General features: G+C 51.2%; 1 protein-coding gene across 1 annotated transcript in view; it reads left to right on the top strand.

The window, feature by feature from the left end:
• The window catches only part of LOC142291568 (uncharacterized), a 139500-nt gene that overhangs the window by 49943 nt on the left and 66009 nt on the right, over positions 1-23548 (top strand). The window contains exon 3 of the mRNA XM_075336202.1: positions 17509-17579. Within this exon, the coding sequence (XP_075192317.1) occupies positions 17509-17579 (71 nt within the window). The remainder of the gene's footprint in view (positions 1-17508; positions 17580-23548) is intronic.

Genomic DNA, 23548 nt, shown 5'->3' with positions numbered 1-23548 from the left:
GACCAGAGCACACACGGGGCACAGGGCCCTAGGTCAGGCGACAGTTTCAGACGGCCTGGCAAATACCTGCCCAGTGAGGGAACCTGCACGGACCTCACTGACCCACAAATCTGGGGGCATCAGCAGTAAAGCAAGGATCAGGGTTTGGACACATACCTCCCTACAGGGTCCACACTGCCCGCCGTACGGAGAAGGAGACTGCCACCAAAAAGGGACAGTCAGGCCCCTAAATGCTCCACGCTATGGGGACCCAACCACACTGAGAGTGGCGAGGATAGAGCAACCGAGTCATTAACTGGCACTGGAAGTACAGGGACCTGAACCAGCCGTCTAAGGGTCCAGAGTGAGTAGAGACTGTTGTTTACAATCCAAGGTGTGGTGTCCCTTATTACTCCATCATATATACCCCAGGCTTGGCCCTACCTGCAGAGGGCCTACCACCACAGCTGCCATTACCACCAGCCCTGGGAGTAACCACTTCAGCAGCGGCGGTTCCATAATATTAACTGCAACCCGCAGGTAGCGTCACACAAATGAGTTTAATCTCCCCTGTAAATACTCCCCATTTAAAAGCACCCAGGGCACGGGACCAGGCAACGGCCACCAAAGTGACATTCCCCAGTGATACACTGCCCGGGACCAAGTACCCCATAACCCTGGGCGACACAGCTTTTTCCTGGCGTCATGAACAGTATATTGACTAGGCCTGTTAACCCAGGTGACGTGCGCCTTATGGACTGTTTTGTGCAAGAACTACCGCCATCTTTATTTTTGTGAAAAACTGGCTGCCACATCACTGTGCCTCAAAAGCGCGCGAAAAGCCGACTCTGCCCCTGGGAATGTGCAGTATGCAAAAACAAAACTAACTACAGGAAGCCAGAAGGGATGTCGGCAGAATGCACCCTGGTATGCTGGAGCAACCGCAGCTCTGCAGTGCAAGACCAGCAAACCTGCAGTGAAGAAAGAATGTCTGCCCCTCCAGCCCGCGGAACCGTGCCCTGGCTGGAAGAAGAGCTGGGACGGCTGTATCTCCTGATGCGGCTGCAAATGATTCAGCAAATTGAGGACAGGCGCTCGGAGATGATGGGGGTAGTGTCGGCTGTGCGAGCCCAGGACGAACGGGCTCTGCTCAAAAAGCAGCACCGGTAAGAGTGGAAGCCTCCTTAGCCCCACTAGTCCCCGTGGCAGCGGAACCTGTATCACCCCTGACCGCTGACCCGCTGGTAGCACTGGATCCTCCGACCATGGCCAGACCAGACCAGGCCGCAATGCCTTCATCCACAGCCAGACCAGACCAGGCCACAACGCCTCCGTCTACGGCCAGACCAGGCCGCAATGCCTCCGTCCATGACTGGACCAGGCCAGGCTGCAGGGAGCAGCCCTGGAAGGCCCGACGACCAACAGAGGAGTCGCCGGTGAACAGGCCGAGCTGGAAGACCCGACGACCGACAGAGGAGTCGCCGGTGACCAGACCGAGCAGACATCCGCTGATGGTATTCCGGATGCGGACTGTTCGAGTTCAGGGAGCCTGAGGTTCAAACAGGAGTGCGGTATGGCTACTGCGGTACAGAGGGCTGTTGTTGATGAGGAGGTCCAGAGAGCCTGCCAAGTCACCATCCGGCAGCTGGCCCGGAACAGCAGGCTTGAGCCACCAAGAAAAGGCAAGTGGCGGCTATAGGGAGTGTGCAGTATGCAAAAACAAAACTAACTACAGGAAGCCAGAAGGGATGTCGGCAGAATGCACCCTGGTATGCTGGAGCAACCGCAGCTCTGCAGTGCAAGACCAGCAAACCTGCAGTGAAGAAAGAATGTCTGCCCCTCCAGCCCGCGGAACCGTGCCCTGACTGGAAGAAGAGCTGGGACGGCTGTACCTCCCGATGCGGCTGCAAATGATTCAGCAAATTGAGGACAGGCGCTCGGAGATGATGGGGGTAGTGGCGGCTGTGCGAGCCCAGGACGAATGGGCTCTGCTCAAAAAGCGGCACCGGTAAGAGTGGAAGCCTCCTTAGCCCCACTAGTCCCCGTGGCAGCGGAACCTGTATCACCCCTGACCGCTGACCCGCTGGTAGCACTGGATCCTCCGACCATGGCCAGACCAGACCAGGCCGCAACGCCTTCAGCCAGACCAGACCAGGCCACAACGCCTCCGTCTACGGCCAGACCAGGCCGCAATGCCTCCGTCCACGACCGGACCAGACCAGGCTGCAGGGAGCAGCCCTGGAAGGCCCGACGACCAACAGAGGAGTCGCCGGTGAACAGGCCGAGCTGGAAGACCCGACGACCGACAGAGGAGTTGCCGGTGACCTGACCGAGCAGACATCCGCTGATGGTGTTCCGGATGCGGACTGTTTGAGTTCAGGGAGCCTGAGGTTCAAACGGGAGTGCGGTATGGCTACTGCGGTACAAAGGGCTGTTGTTGATGAGGAGGTCCAGAGAGCCTGCCAAGTCACCATCCAGCAGCTGGCCCGTAACAGCAGGCTTGAGCCACTAAGAAAAGGCAAGTGGCAGCTATAGATTTGCAGGAAAAGCAAAGCCTGCGCCGAGATACCTGGGTGCCCGCGGTTTCTAGTACCAGGGCACCGTGGATACGTTCGACCAACAGAAAGGCTGGGGCTTTATCAAGGAGCCTGGCATGCATGCAAGAATCTTTGTGTCCGGTAGAGATGTGCAGGACCCCCTAAAGAAGGGACATCCAGACCGTGACCTGCATCTGGGTGACGTGGTCACGTACACCAGGCACCACGGAGAGAAGGGCTGGCATGCTCTAGATGTGCAGAAAATCCGTGATCTGTCCTTGCCTGCTCCTCCTACTTCCCTGCCATTTTCTAAGTCATCTACACTGTGGTAGCTGAACCAGGCTACTCCAGTTTGTTGTGTTTGTTTATTTGGACTGTTCCAGAAAATGTTGAAAAATGTTGATTTTACAGTAAAAAAAAATGCTTGCATAATCTCTAAAAAAGTCACCTGATTGCATAATGGTTACATTACAGGTTTTATAAAAATGGACCTCGGCTATAGGACTGGCAGCAGCCAAAAACTTTAAATGTAAATAAGTTGCACCAAGTGTGCCTCCCATGTACCTTGCCATCAGGACACTGATACCGCCACCAAGGAGAGGAAGGTTGGAGGAAAGGACAAGGATAGAGCTGGCCCAGGCCTGGTCACCAAAGGGACCGGGGACCTGCCTCCTTAGAGGGTACTGGTTTCAGGACCTTTGGGTGGTGGGATGATGAGGGGATGCTCATGCAACGTTAAAGCAGTACCTCCCCTGCGCGGGAAGAATGTTTTCTTAGTATTTACTTTTATTATTATTATTTTATTATTATAGCGTCATTCATTCCATGGCGCTTTACAAGTGAAAGAGGGTATACGTACAACAATCATTAACAGTACAAAACAGACTGGTATAGGAGGAGAGAGGACCCTGCCCGCGAGGGCTCACAGTCTACAGGGAATGGGTGATGGTACAATAGGTGAGGACAGAGTTGGTTGCGCAGTGGTCTACTGGACTGAGGGCTATTGTAGGTTGTAGGCTTGTTGGAAGAGGTGGGTCTTGAGGTTCCTCTTGAAGCTTTCCACGATAGGGGAGAGTCTGATGTGCTGAGGTAGAGCGTTCCAGAGTATGGGGGATGCACGGGAGAAATCTTGCACGCGATTGTGGGAAGAGGAGATAAGAGAGGAGCAGAGAAGGAGATCTTGTGAGGATCTGAGGTTGCGTGCAGGTAGGTACCGGGAGACTAGGTCACAGATGTAGGGAGGAGACAGGTTGTACATGGCTTTGTATGTCATGGTTAATGTTTTGAACTGGAGTCGTTGGGTGATGGGAAGCCAGTGAAGGGATTGGCAGAGTGGCGAGGCTGGGGAGTAACGAGGGGAGAGGTGGATTAAGCGGGCCGCAGAGTTTAGAATAGATTGGAGGGGTGCAAGAGTGTTGGAGGGGAGGCCAGAGAGCAGGAGGTTGCAGTAGTCGAGGCGGGAGATGATGAGGGCATGCACTAATGTTTTTGCTGATTCTTGGTTAAGGAAAGCACGGACCCGGGAGATATTTTTGAGTTGTTTTATAAACCCTTTATTCTCTTTACAGCCCGGGGACATGCTGTGTTTAACCAAGGGGGAATGTAGTGCCCCTGAACCACTCAGGGCACTACAGGGAACTGTATCCTCACAGGGATGCAGGACCTACCTTCTGGGACCTGGAACACCAGTGCCAGGAACACCCACACACCAAAATCCTAGTTACCACTCCACACCAGGGGCCACTGTCTAGTTAGACAAGGGGAAGGCAACCTGGTGGGAGGGGACGGCAGAGAATAGTGGTGCACAGTAAAGTGCACGGACGTGCCTGAGAGCTGGGTCGTGTAATGGTGACCCGGGAGCACAGGAGAGTGGTCGCCAGTGCAGGTACACCCACGTACCGCTGGGACCAGAGCACGCACAGGGCACAGGGCCCTAGGTCAGGCGACAGTTTCAGACGGCCTAGCAAATACCTGCACAGTGAGGGGACCTGCACGGACCTCTCTGACCCACAAATCCGGGGGCATAAGCAGTAAAGCAAGGATCAGGGTTCGGACACATACCTCCCTACAGGATTCACACTGCCTGCCGTACGGAGAAGGAGACTGCCACCGAAAAGGGACAGTCAGGCCCCTAAACACTCCACGCTACGGGGACCCAACCACACTAAGAGTGCCGGGGACAGAGCAATTGAGTCATCAACTGGCACTGGAAGTACAGGGGACCTGAACCAGCCGTCTAAGGATCCGGAGTGAGTAGAGGCTATTGTTTACAATCCACGGTGTGGTCTCCCTTACTACTCCATCATGCATCCCCCAGGCTCGGCCCTACCTGCGAAGGGCTTACCACCACAGCTGCTATTACCACAAGCCCTGGGAGTAACCACTTCATCAGCAGCAGCGGTTCCACAATATTAACCGCAACCAGCAGGTGGCGAGAAACAAATGAGTTTAATCTCCCCTGTAAATACTCCCCACTAAAAAGCACCCAGGGCACGGGACCGGGCAACGGCCACCAAAGTGACATTCCCCAGTGATACACTGCCCAGGACCATGTACCCCATAACCCTGGGCGACACAGATGCATTTTTGACAGTGCGGTCCCAAGGCAATTCGGCTCTGCTACATCCCTGTTCTGTCACAGCAGCAACATAGAGCATGACTGCCCGCTGACAGCAGAGACAGAGCCACGAGATGAGAATGAACTCTGGTGAGCCTCTGAGGTCAGTGCTGTGACACAGGCAGTAGTGCGGGGCCCGCAGCTGTATGGTCAGAGGTTCACCCGCGTTCATAGTCATCACGCGGCTCTGTCTGTGTCGCTTCCTGATTTGCGGCCACAGGTGAAGGACGCACCTTTGACCTGTAATCACCTCAGTGACGGCACCTCTGATCGCGCGGCTCACTTCATTCACTCGAGTGATTTGCTCTCACAGGTGGAGGAATCCAGCTGTGGTCACGGATAACCTGAGTGATGTCACCGCTAATAGCACAACTCACTTCAGTTGCTGAGTGGCGTTCAGAGCAAGTGGTTATGCTCTATGCCACTCGCTGTCAGTGTCAGATGCAGCAGTGCTGGAAGCATCGTGGGACCTCATGTGGATTACTTCGGACTTGGAGGGTTATGTTTGGGTTAATAAAGTAGTGAAAGAGGGTGGGTTTTCTTTGCCTTTTATTTCAAATAAAGAATTTTTCGGTGTTCCTGTTTATTTACTTCCACTTAAAGTTTAGTGATGGGGGGTGTCTCACTGACGCCTCCCATCACTAAGCTAGGACATAGAGGCAGCTATGGGCTGCCATTAACTCCTTATTACCCTGATTGTCATTGCACCAGGGCATTAGGGATGAGCCAAGTCCCGGGACTATCACATCTAATGGCTGCGGCAATTCCGAGCGGCTGCTGGTTGATATTTTTAGGCTGTGGAGCTCCCAATAACATGGGTCCCCCCAGTCTGAGAATACCAGCCCTCAGCTGTATGGCTTTATTTTGACTGGGAATCAAAATTGAGGGGACCGTGCGCCATTTTTTTAATTATTTATTTATTGTACTGCACAATATAGACCTGCCCACCGGCGGTTATGATTGGTTGCAGTCTAACAGCTGTCACTCAGCTTGGGGGCATGTCTGACTACAACCAATCAAAGGCGTCAGTGGGCGGGGGAAGCTGTCAATATGAGATGAGCCTAATGAGCGGCCGGCATTTTCAGAAGCAGGAGAGGCTGCGGGAGCAGTGTGACAACCATGCAGCACCGTGCCGGTGATCGGTGAGTATGAAGGAGGGAGAGACAGAGAGATAGACAGACCGAGACTGACAGAGAGATCAAGACCGACAGAGAGAGAGAGAGACCGAGAGACCTGCGTTTTTATTGACAAAAACTGATCCAAAATGCAACCAAAATGCAGTGCAAATGCACAGCTAAACATTTTGGTTGCGTTTTGACACACCGCATTCATTTCAATGGGTAGACAATGCAACCAAAACGCAATAAAGAAGTGACATGCTGCTTTTTTTACACAACGATTTTGACAAATATTTGTCAAACAAAACGCTACCTAAAAAAAGCAACGTGTGCATGGAAATTTCTGACTTCATGGCCTAATAGGATTCAGAGAGAGGTGCTTTTCCCGGCATCTGTGTCCTCCCCTGTTCGAACTGGTCCAAACTACAGTGACAGGAGAGATGATCATACATGTCCTTGCATTAAATTCACCGCTATGGGAACTCTGAATACAATTGTGCGCATTTTACTATCTGTCAGAATGAGGGATTGGGTACTATCTTTCTGAAAATAGGGGTTTATCCCAGAGGTAGGATCCATATTTTTGAGACATGTATGGCATAGCCTGTGGACATACCATGACTGCCCCTTTAGTAAAATTCAGTGCTAATTGGAAGTTCATCAATGACCTCAAGACAATAGACTTAAGCTGGTGTCACACTAAGCGACAGCGACAACGACGTCGCTGTTACGTCACCATTTTCGGTGACGTAACAGCGACCTTGTAAGTCGCTGTTATGATCGCTGCTTAGCTGTCAAACACAGCAGAAGCAGCGATCATAACGTCGCTGTGCTACACGTGCAGAGAGCAGGGAGCCGCGCTTAGCGCTGGCTCCTTGCTCTCCTAGGTACAGTAGACATCGGGTTAATTAACCCGATGTGTGCTGCAGCTACATGTCAGTGCAGAGAGCAGGGAGCCGCGCGCACTGCTTAGCGCTGGCTCCTTGCTCTCCTTGCTACAGTATATATCGGGTTAATTACCCGATGCATACTGCAGCCACATGTCACAGTGCAGGAGCCGGCACTGGCAGCAAGAGCGGAGGCTGGTAACCAGCGTAAACATCGGGTAACTAGGGAAAGGTCTTCCCTTGGTTACCCGATGTTTACGCTGGTTACAGCTTACCGCAGCTGCCAGTGCCGGCTCCTGATCGCTTCATTTCGTCGCTCTCTCGCTGTCACACACAGCGATGTGTGTGTCACAGCGGGAGAGTGACGACCAAAAAATGAAGCTGGACATTCAGCAACGACCGGCGACCTCACAGCAGGGGCCAGGTCGTTGCTGGATGTCACACACAGCGACAGCGACGGGACGTCCTTGCAACGTCACAGAAAATGGTGACGTAGAAGCGACGTCGTTGTCGTCGTCGTTATGTGTGACACCAGCTTTATAAAACATCCTGTGCCTGTGGATCTGAAGGGGAAAAAAATCAAAGTGTTCCCACTAAAAATTATATCACATCTGGGAAATGGCAACTTGAAGGTAAATCTAAAATTTCTAGCAGTTAGTTTTAGTTAGATGAACAATATGTCACGTAGTAGAAGAGCATCTGCCCACACTTGATTTTACATGAATGGTGTTAGATAGCCATCTTTATTAATATTTTATATAGATATTTTTCTGCATATACAGGCATACTAATGTAATTAACAAGACCAAACCATGTTTACATTTTGAAAACTGTAAGTCACTGAATCAAGAAAAACATGAAAAAAATACTTTATTATTCAATCACTAAAAATAAGCATGTAAACATAGCAAAGGTGCCTCACTTATGAGGGACGAGGATTAAGAGAGAAAAATCCAGCAGGAAGAGTAAGGTGCCAGTGCTGATATTTAACACTAGAAGTCCCAAGAATTTCGAGCTCCATAGGGTTCCAATGGTAGAAATGTCAAATGACCCCTCTCCTGGACTTCTAGTGTTAAAGGTCCCAGGTTAACGATGTATATGAGATGTCTCATTACAATTATTGATAGGAATAATAGCCAAATAATTGTAGCTGTGGTAAGTATTTGTGGCGCCCCTGACCTGGTCAGGCACCACAGAGTATTGCACCCATGCGGGGACAATGCTTCCAGGTAATCTCCAAAGGCCAGGATGAGGTGCACACACAAACATATAGTGACCAGGCCTCCCACATTACCAGAGGGGACCCTTGGGTAGCCAGAAGGGGTTAACTTTCAATTCCCAGCTGGGGGTGTGTTCAGGGGCTAGTTGCTAGGAAGCAGGGCAGAGAGAGAGAGGAAGAGGAGAGTCTGGAGGAAGAAGTTGAAGTGTGAGGAAGGGAGCAGGGGAGCTCTCGTGTCAGACAGGTCCTGAGGAGTGCAGTAGCTGAAAGCGGGGGAGAAAGGAGTACCGTGGGTCGGCCTGAAAATCATCCAGAGAGAAGGGTGGCTGAGTACGGAGATCCCGGTATCCGAGCACACAAGGAGAACTAGGTCCCCAGTACAGGCAGCAGATCATCCAGAGCTGCTTAACCTACAGGTGGGGGGGGGGTACTTCATGCCCTCACCACGACTACACAGAGCTTGAGCCAAGCAGCAATCACCAGGCCCATAAGGGGACAGGGCCAGAAGCCATCCCACCAAGGCCACGCTGCCGGCAGACGAGCCAGAGAGAGGGGAGCAGGGTGGTAACAGCTTCCCTGGAGGGGTCCTACCACGCTTCAAGCAAAGGATCCTCCTAAAACAGAAAGAGTGCAAGGAAGGCGAGTGGACAGCTACCACCAGAACGGCCTCCTGGAATTCCTGGTTCCACCTGGTTATCACAGTGTCGCCCGGGCATCTCACCGTGACCTCCAAACAGTGAGTAAACACGTTGAAAGACTTCTTGGACTGTGTTTGAGTCATTCTGCGACCTGTGGTCCCACACACATACACCGGGGCCTGGGGCTTGCCTCACTCTCAGGGGCTAATATACTGACTGCACCCACCATCAGCCCCAGGCATCCCTTAATCTGCAGTGGCGGTCCCCGCTGACCGCAATACTGAGAGTGGCGTCACGACAATCCTAAAAGAAGGTTCCCTACCTGTGACCAGACTGTTCCATCCACGTGGAGTCCCTGAAGGTACTGCACCGACACATACTAGCGGGGCTTCACAACTTCTGGCGTCACGAACAGGATAAGGACTAGACCTGTTCAGACAGGTGACCGTGTGCCTCAGAGGTCCGACCGCAAAAATTGAACCGCCGCCATATTGCCATCTTCAAAAGCGCGCGCTGCAGCCCGCACGAGGGAGAAGAGCACCGCCCACGAAGAGGTGTGGCCGCCCCAGAATCCCCACAATTCAGAGAGCGTACTGACCCAGGAAGTGGAGAGGGAGCGCGGGGATTTTTGAAGAAAAATGGACGCTGCAGGAGGTAATGCCCCTGGTCAGGGCGACGCAGCCCAAGCGATGCCAGCCCCCGTCGCGCTGGACGCAGCAGCGCCTGGTGCCGGTGCCGCGGTCGCAGCCGCGCCGGCTGAAATCTCCCCCATAATGCCAGTTTCCTTGCTGTATGTCCCAGGAGCGCAATGGCTGCCCCAATATGCCGGTAAAATAGACACGCTGACCGGGTTTAAGAAGAAGATCAACACCCTGCTAGACATGCACGCGATGACTGGTAAGCAGAGGGCCGCTGTGGTGCTGGGACAATTGACTGAAGCAGCAGAATTGGAAGCTGAGTCCTGGACCAATGATGACCGGAGCTCTGTTGAGACCATCTTTGCCAAACTAGCAGCTGCTTTTGAACACCGCACCGAGGGAGAGCTGAGGACGGACTTCTATAACTGCCGTCAGAAGCCCCAAGATAGCATAAGAGACTATGCCCTCAGGCTGCAGGCTGCACTACGGGCTCTCAAGCTGGTGGACCCTGTCAGTGATCAGGAAGGAAACCGGATGATGAAGGAACAATTCTTGCGGGGCCTGCGCTCTCCTGAGGATGGGAAGCAGATGAAGCTGTGGTCCCTGGAACACCCTGACGTGGACTTTGCCATTCTGAAAGACAGGGCAGTGAAAGCACTCCAACCTCCTGTGGACACAGACCCCGTCGCACCAGCATGGCCTGCCAGTTCCACGGCTGCAGGAGCGGAATCCTCCTCGCAGACCCTAATAACTGCAAAAGGACTCAACACGTCAGCAGAGACCATAAATACACTATCCTCCCAGGTGCAACAGCTCACTAAGGATGTCGCACAAATCCTGAAAGCAATGCAGTTGCCCTCAGAGACCAAAGTCCCTCATCGGATCCTGCTAGCTGACAACCCAGAGGACGTCCCTTGGATGCGGAGGAGAAGAGGTCCCCCAACCCGAGGCAGGAGCAGTGATCGCTATGACTCATCTGGACAACCCATCTGTCGTCGTTGCCAGGAGGCGGGACACTATGCAAGGGCCTGTCCTTTAAACGAGCCAAACCTGGGGCCGGGGGCCAGTCCTCAGGATTAAGAAGATCAGGCCCAAGTCGCTGCTGTGATCAGTACGTGGGTGGACGTCCTGTCCTGTCCATCGTCCTGGACGGGATCCCTACCCCGGCGTTATTGGACACCGGCTCTCAGGTCACCACGATCCCGTATGTCCTTTATCGGAGGTTTTGGTCGGACGACGATCTCCGACCACCGGACCCCTCCCTCACCATCTATGCTGCCAACGGACAACCTATAGACCAGATCGGGGTCAAAGAGGTAACCATAAAGGTGGGAAGGCAGGAAATGAAGGGACAAGGACTGATTGTTGTGGACACTGATATTAGAGAAAGGAACCCGCAAATGATTTTAGGCACTAATGTCATAGAAAATTGCCTAGGGGAAGTGTTGTTGTTGCTTCACCAGATTGTTGAAGGTGCTGAGGGCAGGTCGCAAAGAGCCTTGCAAAAGGAGATCCGAATCATTCTGAGGAAGCAACAGGTAAAACAGACTGGCGGTGAGATTGGTAGTGTACGGGTGATGGATGCTAACCCCATTGTGATACCCCCACGGAGTGAAATGATGATGTGGTGTAGAGCAGCGGTAGGTCTCAGAGGACAGGATTACCAGGCTGTACTAGAGCCCACTCATTCAGACCACTGGCCCACGATTCTGACAGCCAGGGGGGTAGTTGATGTACACAAGGGACGAGTGCCTGTACGAGTGTTGAACTGTGGGGAGGAGGAAGCCAGACTACCAAGGTACGCTACCATAGCCAAACTGTTTACATGCTCAGATGACGCCATAACACCTGTAGGTCCCCTGACACAAGCTGACTCAAAAGAGGGTGAGACCTCCCAAAAGCAGTTAGAGGATTGGTGCCAGAAACTACACGTGGGGACTGACTCTACACCCGACTACCAGAAACATGGGGTTTACAGGGTCGTGCAGGAATACGAGCAGGTCTTTAGTAAGAACCCACTAGACTTTGGTAGGATCAAAGGGGTGCAACATCACATACCCACAGGCAGTCATCCTCCCATTAAGGAAAGACATAGGCCTATTCCACCAGCCCATTACCAGCGCACAAAGGACATGCTGAAGGACATGAAGGAGGCAGACGTCATAAGGGACAGTTGTAGCCCCTGGGCGGCTCCCCTGGTCCTGGTAAGAAAGAAGGATGGCACGATGAGGATGTGTGTGGATTACAGACGGATAAATCAGATAACACACAAGGATGCCTACCCTTTGCCAAGGATAGAGGAATCCCTCGCTGCCTTGAAAACCTCTAACTACTTTTCTACCCTAGATCTTACTAGTGGCTACTGGCAAGTATCTGTAGCAGAAGAAGATCGGGAGAAGACGGCCTTCACCACCCCAATGGGCCTCTGTGAGTTCAACAGCATGCCATTTGGACTCTGCAATGCCCCCGGGACCTTCCAGAGGCTTATGGAATGCTGCCTAGGGCACCTCAACTTTGAAACCGTCCTGCTCTACCTGGATGATGTCATCGTGTACTCCAAGACCTACGAGGACCACCTGAAACACCTGGCTGAAGTCTTTGAAGCACTATCCCGATATGGAATGAAGCTGAAACCATCCAAGTGCCATTTACTGAAGCCAAAGGTCCAGTACCTAGGTCACGTGGTCAGTGCAGAAGGAGTAGCACCGGACCCAGAGAAGGTCACAGTCATCCAGGAATGGCCCACACTACTACCGTCCGGGAGGTACGTCAGTTCCTTGGCTTGGTAGGCTACTACAGAAGGTTCATCAAGGGCTACACGAAAATGGCAGCGCCTTTGCAAGAGCTCCTGGTAGGCCACCCAAAGAAGAGAGGAAAGATCTCCGGCCCGCCATTTCACTGGGGAGAAGCAGAAGAACACTCCTTCAGACAAATGAAAGGGGCCTTGACGGGTGAAGAGATCCTAGCCTACCCTGACTACGGTCTGCCATTCGTACTGTACACAGATGCCAGTAATGTGGGACTGGGAGCAGTGCTTTCACAGGTGCAGGGAGGCAAAGAGCGTGTGATTGCTTACGCCAGCAGGAAGCTCAGGCCTACTGAAAGAAACCCGGAGAATTATAGCTCATTCAAGCTAGAGTTCCTGGCCATGGTATGGGCTATCACAGAGCGGTTCAAGCACTACCTGGCAGCCACCAAATTCACTGTCTTCACGGACAACAACCCCCTGACCCACTTGGATACTGCTAAATTGGGTGCCATGGAGCAGCGTTGGGTAGCCCGACTGGCGAATTATGACTTTACTGTCAAGTATCGAGCTGGCCGCAAGAACGGCAACGCAGATGCTCTGTCCAGGATGCCTCACCTAGCAGACGAGGGTGAAGATGAAGATGATCTTGAAGAGATTGAGCTGCCAGCGTTCCATCGCCATGGAGCAAAACAGTGTCGGCAGTCGCGTGCCAACCGCCAAGAGGTGACCCTGAACCCACTACCTCACTACAACTGGAAGGAGACCCAGGAAAATGATCCAGCGGTAGGCTTGGTAAAGAAACTGATCAGCCAGCCGGGCGCCAGCCTTGACAAAGGAGCCCCACCTGAGGCACAGTACCTATGGAAGGAGAGGGGTCGATTATTCATCTATCAAGACAAACTTTACAGGAGCATCATTGACCCGAGGACGCATGAGAAGGTGTGGCAAGTGATTGTACCACAGAAGGATACGAGGATGGTGCTAGAAGCCTATCACAATGGTGCAGGCCACTTTGGTTGGAAGAAACTGGAGGCCCTACTTAAAGTAAGATTCTACTGGGTGGGCATGAGATCTGCCCTAGAGAAGTGGTGTCGAAACTGCGGGCCCTGCAATCTTAGAAGAAAAGACCAGCACAGCCAGAGAGCACCACTCCAGCCAATCCAAACTAAACGGCCCCTGGAGATCGTGGCCCTGGACCATGAAAAGTTGGCACCCAGCAGACAAGGCTACAACTACGCTCTCACTATGGTTGACCACTACTCCAGATTCCTGGTGGTAGTACCAGTCAAGGACTTGACAGGTCAAACTGCAGCCAAAGCTTTCCAGACACACTTCTGTCGACCACATGGCTATCCAGATCAAGTGCTCACTGACCAAGGACCAGCCTTTGAAGCTGAAGTGTTTAAGGAGTTTTGTAACCTATACGGCTGCCAGAAGATCCGTACTACGCCTTACCATCCTCAGACCAATGGCATGTGTGAGAAGATGAACCACATCATTCTCGACCTTCTGAAGACGCTCCCACTAGAAGAACGAAGTCAGTGGCCGGAAAAACTGCCCGATCTAGTGGACATGTATAACAACATCCCTGTGAGTTCCACGAACTGCACACCGGCATACCTGATGAGGACCAGACCCGGGAGATTGCCAGTAGATCTGGAAATGGGAGTTGAGACCCCTGAAGACCATCTACAAGGTGCTGATTGGGATTCCAACCGCCAAGCCCAATACAAGAAAGTACAAGAGTGTGTGGAGCGAAGCCTGACTCAGCAGCGTGAGAAACAAGAAAAGGCCTACAATCGAAAAGCACCTGCTGTTCCTTTGATGCCAGGAGATATAGTTCTCAAGAGAAAGAGAAGACATCATAAACTTGACAATCACTGGGAAGAAGAACCCTATACTGTGTTACCATCGACGCTTAGCAATGAAAAGACATGCCGTATCAGCAAGGATGGAGGAAAAACAACAGCTGTCGTTTCTAGAGATCGCCTAAAGAAATGTCCTGAACAACTAAGAACCCCTGAAGAAATTCCCAACCCTTTGCCAGTTCAAGAACCAAAAGAAAAGATGATCCATACTGTACTTGGAGATTTCCCAGCAAGTTGGCCTCAATACAATGGAGCAGTAGTTATTCCAGTCATTACATTCCCTCAATCTGGAGAAGTAAGAGACCCAGAAGAACCTGTTCAGAACCTGGAAGAGCCAAATGTAGCTGAAGCAGAAGACCATGCACTGGCATCAATACCTAGCACACCTATTATTCACATTGAGACACATACATCGGGTGGGAGGACACAACCTCAGACAGATGACAGCATAGTACTGCGTAGATCAACCCGCAGCAACTTTGGTCAGCTCCCATTACGCTATAGAGAAAGTACAGTTTAGTTCAAAGTGACTGTATGAAATGTAATGTTTAACCTGTTTACAGTTAGGTAACGTTTAAGCGAAATGTGCCCACAAGGACTATTGTGAGACCTCCTTAAAATGTTAGACCACTGGTTATGAACTGGATTTAACCACAAACTTTTGCATTGTAAAAAGTTACCTCCTTGGTATCAACCACAGAGTCTGCCTGTTGAGGGGCATGGCTCTGCACCAACAAGGGGGCACGCCTGTTTATGGGGCCTGCCCTCCAACACTCGGAAGCGGGTACGCCTGTTTATGGGGCCTACCTTACACCACTCTCCTCAGGAGAGGAAGATTGGAGGAAAGGTCTGGGGAATGTGATGGCCCAGACCTGGTCACCAAAAGGACCGGCGACCTACCTCCTGAAGGTTTTTGGGTGGGGTTCGGACATGTGGGTGGTTGGTGGTGGAATGGTACCTGGCATGTTTAAATGTAAATAATTGCCCCTGTGTGGGAAAAGTTTGTATTTACCTTTTTCTTTCTCTTGTCTTTGCAGCCCGAGGACGTGCTGATGATAACTAAGGGGGAATGTGGCGCCCCTGACCTGGTCAGGCACCACAGAGTATTGCACCCATGCGGGGACAATGCTTCCAGGTAATCTCCAAAGGCCAGGATGAGGTGCACACACAAACATATAGTGACCAGGCCTCCCACATTACCAGAGGGGACCCTTGGGTAGCCAGAAGGGGTTAACTTTCAATTCCCAGCTGGGGGTGTGTTCAGGGGCTAGTTGCTAGGAAGCAGGGCAGAGAGAGAGAGGAAGAGGAGAGTCTGGAGGAAGAAGTTGAAGTGTGAGGAAGGGAGCAGGGGAGCTCTCGTGTCAGACAGGTCCTGAGGAGTGCAGTAGCTGAAAGCGGGGGAGAAAGGAGTACCGTGGGTCGGCCTGAAAATCATCCAGAGAGAAGGGTGGCTGAGTACGGAGATCCCGGTATCCGAGCACACAAGGGGAACTAGGTCCCCAGTACAGGCAGCAGATCATCCAGAGCTGCTTAACCTACAGGTGGGGGGGGGTACTTCATGCCCTCACCACGACTACACAGAGCTTGAGCCAAGCAGCAATCACCAGGCCCATAAGGGGACAGGGCCAGAAGCCATCCCACCAAGGCCACGCTGCCGGCAGACGAGCCAGAGAGAGGGGAGCAGGGTGGTAACAGCTTCCCTGGAGGGGTCCTACCACGCTTCAAGCAAAGGATCCTCCTAAAACAGAAAGAGTGCAAGGAAGGCGAGTGGACAGCTACCCTCAGAACGGCCTCCTGGAATTCCTGGTTCCACCTGGTTATCACAGTGTCGCCCGGGCATCTCACCGTGACCTCCAAACAGTGAGTAAACACGTTGAAAGACTTCTTGGACTGTGTTTGAGTCATTCTGCGACCTGTGGTCCCACACACATACACCGGGGCCTGGGGCTTGCCTCACTCTCAGGGGCTAATATACTGACTGCACCCACCATCAGCCCCAGGCATCCCTTAATCTGCAGTGGCGGTCCCCGCTGACCGCAATACTGAGAGTGGCGTCACGACAATCCTAAAAGAAGGTTCCCTACCTGTGACCAGACTGTTCCATCCACGTGGAGTCCCTGAAGGTACTGCACCGACACATACTAGCGGGGCTTCACATATTACTTTGGTGACTAGTGAAAATAAGTGGACTCTGTCTCATAATGCCGCGTCCCCACACCCCGACTTGCGTTGTACCCAGCTATCATGGGGTGTGACATGGTAACTTGGAATGGGTGCCCCTAGACTAGTGATCAGGCTAGGGACCCTAAGCTGACCCTTATTTCAGAGGTACTTCAGACAGGGCTATGCTGGTGGTCCAGACCGCTGCGCTAACTCCTAAAGCGCCTTGGTCTAATACCCTTGGGGAGGGCTACGACAGGCGTGTTGAATCCCTCAAAAACAGACAAGGTAAAACCAAATCTCAATCTTCATAGAATATGGGACTTTTTTAATGATTCTTATGTAGACATCTACAGTATTTATAAATTCATTGTACCCCACGCCAAAAGGTCAATTAAAAGTTTTTATTCAGGCGCTAAAAAAAGTTGTATTAAATGGCGTAAAACTTTGATAAGTTTGGCACATGCATCTAAAATTAACATGTCACAAATTTTGTGTGCAAAACCAATGAAAAATGTCTCCTACTGTGTATGGGTCATGTAATTGATATATATATATATCCATAGATTTTGGAAAATATAAGATAAAACTCCTATTATGATAAATCCCTAATAGATTATTAACCTGTTTTGTTTCATAAATAGTTCCTAAATATGGAGCTCAGGGGTTGTGGGTAGAGACAGGATCATTTCTACTTTGACCATTTTTTTTTGTTGGGTAAAGTTGCATTTGCACTGCAAGTTAATCATGAATGTGTATTGTTATCAATGCACATTTCACAATTATCTCGCCGTGTAAACAGGCTGATAATCACAGATGAAGTTGCAAAATGCTTGTTCATTGGGAAAAATGATCTTATGTGTAGCATGTAAGATCATCTTTCTCAGGGGTGCATCGTCCTGTGTAAAGAAGACTCACACTACTAAGAACTATTTCAGCCTCTGCACACTGAACCATCCAGTGTACTCTGGTCTGCTTGTGTAAACAGACATTCAAGTGACCAATGATTGGTAAAAGGTTTACACGTCTAGCTTAGAAATATTGTATATAAGTAAAAAATAGTGTTTTCTGCTAATGTGTATATTTCATCTTGTACAGGTCACTGCGAATTGACCCATTTGTTAATATACTCAGGTTCCAACCCAAGGAGTACAGACAATTTTGGTCAGGTAAGCCACAAAGTCATGCAACGTGTTTCATCCGGCTTAGTAAATTCGGGATATAAGCTTAGTAAATTCGGGATATAAACTATAAAAACTACTCTGAGTGCACTTGGGTGGAAGTAGGACTTTACCACCTGCAGTTATACTTTGTAGAGGGCTCATAAAGAGGTGATTTTGTTATTTAATTCATCTGAGAGGGCTCCGCCTGAATACGATAACTGTCCTGTCATTGTAGTTGCCAGGCCTACAATCATATACTGGTAAACGGGGGCATAGGTGTGAGTTAACACCCCAGGGGGTCGGGGGAATACTCGTGACCTGGCCGATGAGGATCAGAGAATGTCACGGGTAGCCTGGTTTCGTTATCCCGAGGTGTACACGGAGGGAGAGGGGAGATAAGGATGATGGTGGATGTTGATTTTGTGACGCCACCTGCGGTATGCGGCCAGGGAATTAGCCGGTGCTGCTCTCGCTGTCCTCCGGGGCGGATGGTAGTAGCAGCCGAGGTGTTTCGGCTCCCCACAGGTGGAGCGGGCCCTGGGGAAGATGATGAGGGGAGTAGTAATGGCGGGTGCCGAGGCGCGTGGCGGCGGCGCCAGGAGTGACAGGCGGACACAGTCTCTTTGGGTTCCAGGTGTTTTACTCACAGTTCTTTAAGTAACCCGGTTGCCGCTTCCGAAGCACTGGCCACAGCTGTGATGGGCTCCAGTCGATCCCGAGCAATTCGAGGTCCCTCCAATCCCGGTGTATGTGGAATATGGAACGGGTCACGGGTGTTTCCTGCACTCACCGCAGACCCTGGAATCCCATGTAGCTGTAGAGAACCCGGGCTAAGCTGGATGCTGCAAGCCACGGGTCCTATGGCGCTCCCAGAAGTGTGAGTAGAAGATTGGACCGAGGTCCTAGGTGCGTCTCACCCCAAGCTGTGCCCGGGGCTAACTGACTATGTGTAAAGATGCTCCTTCCCTTTTCCGCAAGTGGTGCCCGCCCCCCAGGTGGCTGTCCTGGTGACCGAGAAAGTCGCATGCTTCGTGATGGCCACCCCCCTATCTACCCCAGGCCATTCCCTCAGTGGGAAGGCACCTGATTGTGTGTAGTTGTGAATGTGAGAATCACCAGCGATTAACCTCTTCTTACCCGGAATTAGTACTACATCTTAGGCCCCCTTCACATGCACGTGTCTCCGGTATGTGCTAGGTCCGTGCCCGCATGTACCGGAAACACGGGCACACGTAAACTGATTAAAATCAATGGGCTTATGTGCACACACGTGTGCAGCCATTGGCCCGTGCCTCCGGGTGGGGCAGACGTGAGCCTGTATGCTCCACACGGATGCATGTCCGTTTTTCTCCGGCAGCACGGGTATAACAACGCCTGCACCCGTACCACACGGATGTAGTGTGGATGCGGTCCCGTGTGACACGCGCCGGAGAAAACTCACGTGTCAGAGAAAAAAATAACAAATCTTTACTCACCTTCTCCTGCCCTCCTGTCTCTGCTGCTGCTGTCACTTGCCGACCGCCGCTCATTATGCTCATTTATTATTCACTTCACTGCGGCGGAAGCAGCAGCAGCGGGGAGTCGGCAGGACCGGAGACCGAAGATCAGCACCACGGTCAGCGACGCCAGGGACAGGTGAGTTGACAGTTCTCGTTCTCCGTGTGTTATCACGGATAACACACGGAGAACACACATAGTGCCATAAACACGGCACACGGAGGGGAAAACGCACCTTTGACACGTCCGTGAAGCACGTGCGTGATTTTCACAAACGTGTGAAGGGGGCCTTAAAGGAGATGCAGTACCCTGTGGCGACTGAAGTCTCAGGGGCGCCACATGAGCAGGGTCCAGCAGGCTGCCTGATGGATCTGGAAAGGCAGTTCTGTAATGACACAGGTTATGACATGATGTCCCCTGTACAGTTTTTCCTCTCCTACAACCTTATAGCATAATGTTTTGTGGCGTTTCAGCCTGTATCTGTAAATGCATAGGATCTGCCTTAGCATACAGATACCAGTACCCATACCCATCTGTAATGCACATCCTTAGCATATAATGGATTTTGAATGCCGAGTTCTTCTGATTAGAAAGTCACTGATGTTATTGTTTAGACATAACTACGGCACTTTGCCTGATAAAAGGCACACTTCATGGCTGCAATGGACATGCCCTAATCAGTTTTAGCTAGGGAGAAGAAAAGCTTCTAAACATGATGTATTTATGTGGAGGGCTATACATCAGGAAATTCTTAAACAGTGATATGAAAATGTATTACTATGGGAGAATGCTCTGTCAGGAAAACAGAAACAAAAGTTCAGACTGGTTTGTAACCACAGGAATGTCGATTATTTTTTTTTCTCTAAAAATGTTCGCGAAAGGCAGGAGTTGCACTACATTTCTTTTTATTACTTGAAGAGGCAGTTTTGAGCCACTTTTGCTATTATAGGTTTGTGGTTTGAGCAATTTTCTAATATAGTATAAGTGTGTGTAATCGCTCCCTCGTCAAACTCCTCTGTTGAGACTCAGAAGTCATAAGCAGGATACCGATACTGTTTACATCAGCCTGTTTTCTATTAATTGTGGGAGAATTCACCAGGAATTCTGTCAGATTTAATTCACCAGGAATTCTGTCAGATTTGTCCAGAACATTTGCATTATTTACACGTGTATTATAGAGTGCCTATACAATTAGCAGCAGAATTCAGGTTCATGTGTCACGCTAGGTACAGGGAAGTACCAAGCGAACGGAGAAAGGGAAGCCCTGTGTCTAGGGAAGAGGGAGATGGTGACCCCTGACCAAACCTACTATTGATCCCTGAAGTCCCTCACCACCCTAGATAGGTTCCCCACCTATATGTTGAGCCGGATACCTGACCCTAAAGGGTACTTTACATACTGTGATCTCGCTAGCGAGATCGCAAGCGATCGTACCCGCCCCCGTTGGTTGTGCGACACGGGCAAATGGCTGCCCGTGCCGCACAACCTCGCTTACCCCCGTCACATGCACTTACCTGCCCTACGACGTCACTCTGGCCAGCGATCCGCCTTCTTTCTAAGGGGCCGGTTCGTGCGGCGTCATAGTGACGTCACACGGCAGGCGTCCAATAGAAGCGGAGGGGCGGAGATGAGCGGGACGTAACATCCCGCCCACCTCCTTCCTTCCGCATTGCCAGTGGAGGCCGGTAAGGAGATGTTCGTCGCTCCTGCGGTGTCACACATAGCGATGTGTGCTGCCGCAGGAACGAGGAACAACATCGCTAATAAGCAGAGAACGATTTTTAGTTTCAGGACGACCTCTCTGCGGCAAACGATTTTGACCGCTTTTGTGATCGTTAAAGGTCGCTCGTACTTGTCCACACTGCGATATCGTTAATGACGCCGGATGTGCGTCACAAATATACCGCCCCACGCTCGGCTGCAGCCAAGCCGCTCGGATCCGGGCTCGTTGGTGGGTGGCTTGAGCGCCTCCGGACCCGGGGTCACTTCGCTCTGAAAGGGGATGCTGGCGCTTTTGGTGGGGGTTAGATAGGTGCACGGCCGGAGCCTCGCTTGAGTTCGTGACACCACCCACGGGATGTGGTGAAGGTAGACGCCACCGCAGCAGTTACGGGGCACCCGGGGGAGATGTTTATGTAGCAAGTTGTTAACCCCTCCATGGGCGGGGATGATGGCTCCGGGACCTGTTGGGGGTAGCTGGGCGGTGCAGGGCGGTGCGCGGCCGGATGGCACTGTTGTACTCACTGTTATTGACACACACAAGTCTCTGGTAAACCAAGTTGATGGTAGTCGGTGCCCGCAGCCGGCTGCATCTGGTCCCCCACCCGGTTCGGTGGTTTTGGCCTTTCTCCTGCACCCTGTTGTGTATTTGGGCTGCCTGCACTTCAGCGACGGGAGTCCGCTCCCCGGCTTTGTGAATGTCGGGAGAGCCCTTTTGCCCGCAGACGCTGGTCCGTGGGATCTCTCTGCCTGTGCGGTGGCTTTCTATCCCCCTCGGTGGGTTGTTGTCTTCAGTCGGGACTTGGGTGGGAAAGGACCTATAGTCCAGACCGCAATCAGTTAATTAACTCAGTCCAGTGGATTCTGGACCTTGTTTCAGGGTCTGAGTACACCCCCCTGTGTGCTCCGGTTTCCGAGTCGGTTCCCCGGGTCGGTACCGGCAGGCCACTACCCTGTCCCGATCCACCATGGTTCCACTGAGCTGTCTTCCCGGCTTCTGCAGGCTAAGGCCACCGTTCGCCTCCTAGCCAAAGGTGCCCGGGCTTCAACCCCGGCACCTGTCAGATTCCTTCCACTACTCAAACTCAACTCCTCTCCACTGTGTTTCCTGCCTCAGGCACCCTGAACTCCTCGGTGGGCATGGCCAACTGCCTGTATCCGCCCCCTGGTGCGTTCATCCAGCCCCGAGGGAGGTGACTACGGTTTTAATGGTTGGCTGATGTTACCTTATTGGGGGACAGGTGTAATGCGGGGGTCTACCTGTGACTACCTGTCTAGTCCAGGGCGTCACACAAACACCGTGACCCCGACGATAATTCATTAACGATATCGCAGCGTGTAAAGCCCCCTTAAGTATCTATAGTGCTGGGCCCTAAATAGGGAATGGATGGGATGAGCTCTTTGTCAACTTCTCTAAACACTAAAGAAGACATCAAAGAGGACTTTCACAGGGGAAAAGCAGAAGCTACTTATCCACAGATGACTTTGTTAGAAGTTCAGCAAAGTAACAGCAACAACACCGCAGCTGACTACAACCTGCCTGTTTGCAACCAGAGCTTAAATGAACTGAATAATATCAGCAGCACAGTTCAGGGAACATGGGTGTATTTAAGCACAAGGAGAATACTGATAATCAGCAGCTGGATGGAAGAAGGGCTCCCCTGGGTCTTAAAGGAGTTGTCCGAAATAATCTCCAAAAAATGTATTAAGCTAATCTGTGCTGTATTGTCATATAAAATGCCCCTACATTATTTTTTTTTGTTTTCTAACTTTGTTCCTCTTGAATTATCCCTTTATTCTCTGCAGCTCTTTCTTTACTTGCAGCTCAACCAAACATGACATCTTCCTGTGCCAAACCTCACAGTCAGAGCTGGCACCGCCTGACCTCACTGTCCAGACCCACCCTCTGCACACTCATTGACTGTCAGTATTCTGCCCCAGCACTGATCTCTCATCACTACAGCAAAGATGGGCACATTACTACATTATATGTGCGGTAGATGTGAGGTGATTGTGCTGCACAGACGAGATATCACTGCTCTGTATTTCCAATCATAGTGTTGTGTCCCATGAATGGGAACAACCTGTTGTTTATATTTCTTGCATTGCATATTTTTCCTCCTATCAGGAAATTCCTTATTGTTGCTAGGTAGATTAGACTGTATGAAGTTTGTCCTTATGTACCTCCCTTAGTTGGCTTCTGTATAGAAAGCTCCTCCCTTCCTCCTCAGTTTAGTCTAGAGAGGAACCATTGCTGAAGAGACATGTCTACAATCCTGTATATATTATTCCTTTTCACCTGCCTTTACTTTGTACTTAATACAAGATTCTAGAAGAAAACTACAGCGTTTCTCCTTGTCTTCCTACAAGTCATCGTTTGGGCTGAGTTGAACTATCTGTTGATGCTTTGAGGAGTGAGTACAATCATATAGTTATCTAAGGGACTGATAATTAGAGCGGTTGGGATTCACAGCTTCCAGGAAGATACAGAATAGGTAGTACAGAGCAGTGATCCTGCTTCTCATCTGTGGCAGCACAATCACCTCACATCCACCGCACATATTAATGTAATAATGTGCCCATCCCTGTCCCCATACTATAGTAATGTGCCCCATCCCTGTCCCATAATTTAGTAATGTGCCCATCCCTGTCCCCATAATATAGTAATGCCCCCTTTCCTTGTGCCCATCCTTTAGTAATGTCCCCTTGGGCTCTTCTTCTTGTAACAATGCTCTGACCTGTAGAATTGCCCCCTAGTC

This window comes from Anomaloglossus baeobatrachus, chromosome 1, assembly GCF_048569485.1.
Source record: "Anomaloglossus baeobatrachus isolate aAnoBae1 chromosome 1, aAnoBae1.hap1, whole genome shotgun sequence".
NCBI classification, from domain to species: Eukaryota; Metazoa; Chordata; class Amphibia; order Anura; family Aromobatidae; genus Anomaloglossus; species Anomaloglossus baeobatrachus.
Note: the sequence above shows the minus strand (reverse complement) of the source record. Positions and strands in the feature narration are given on the sequence as shown.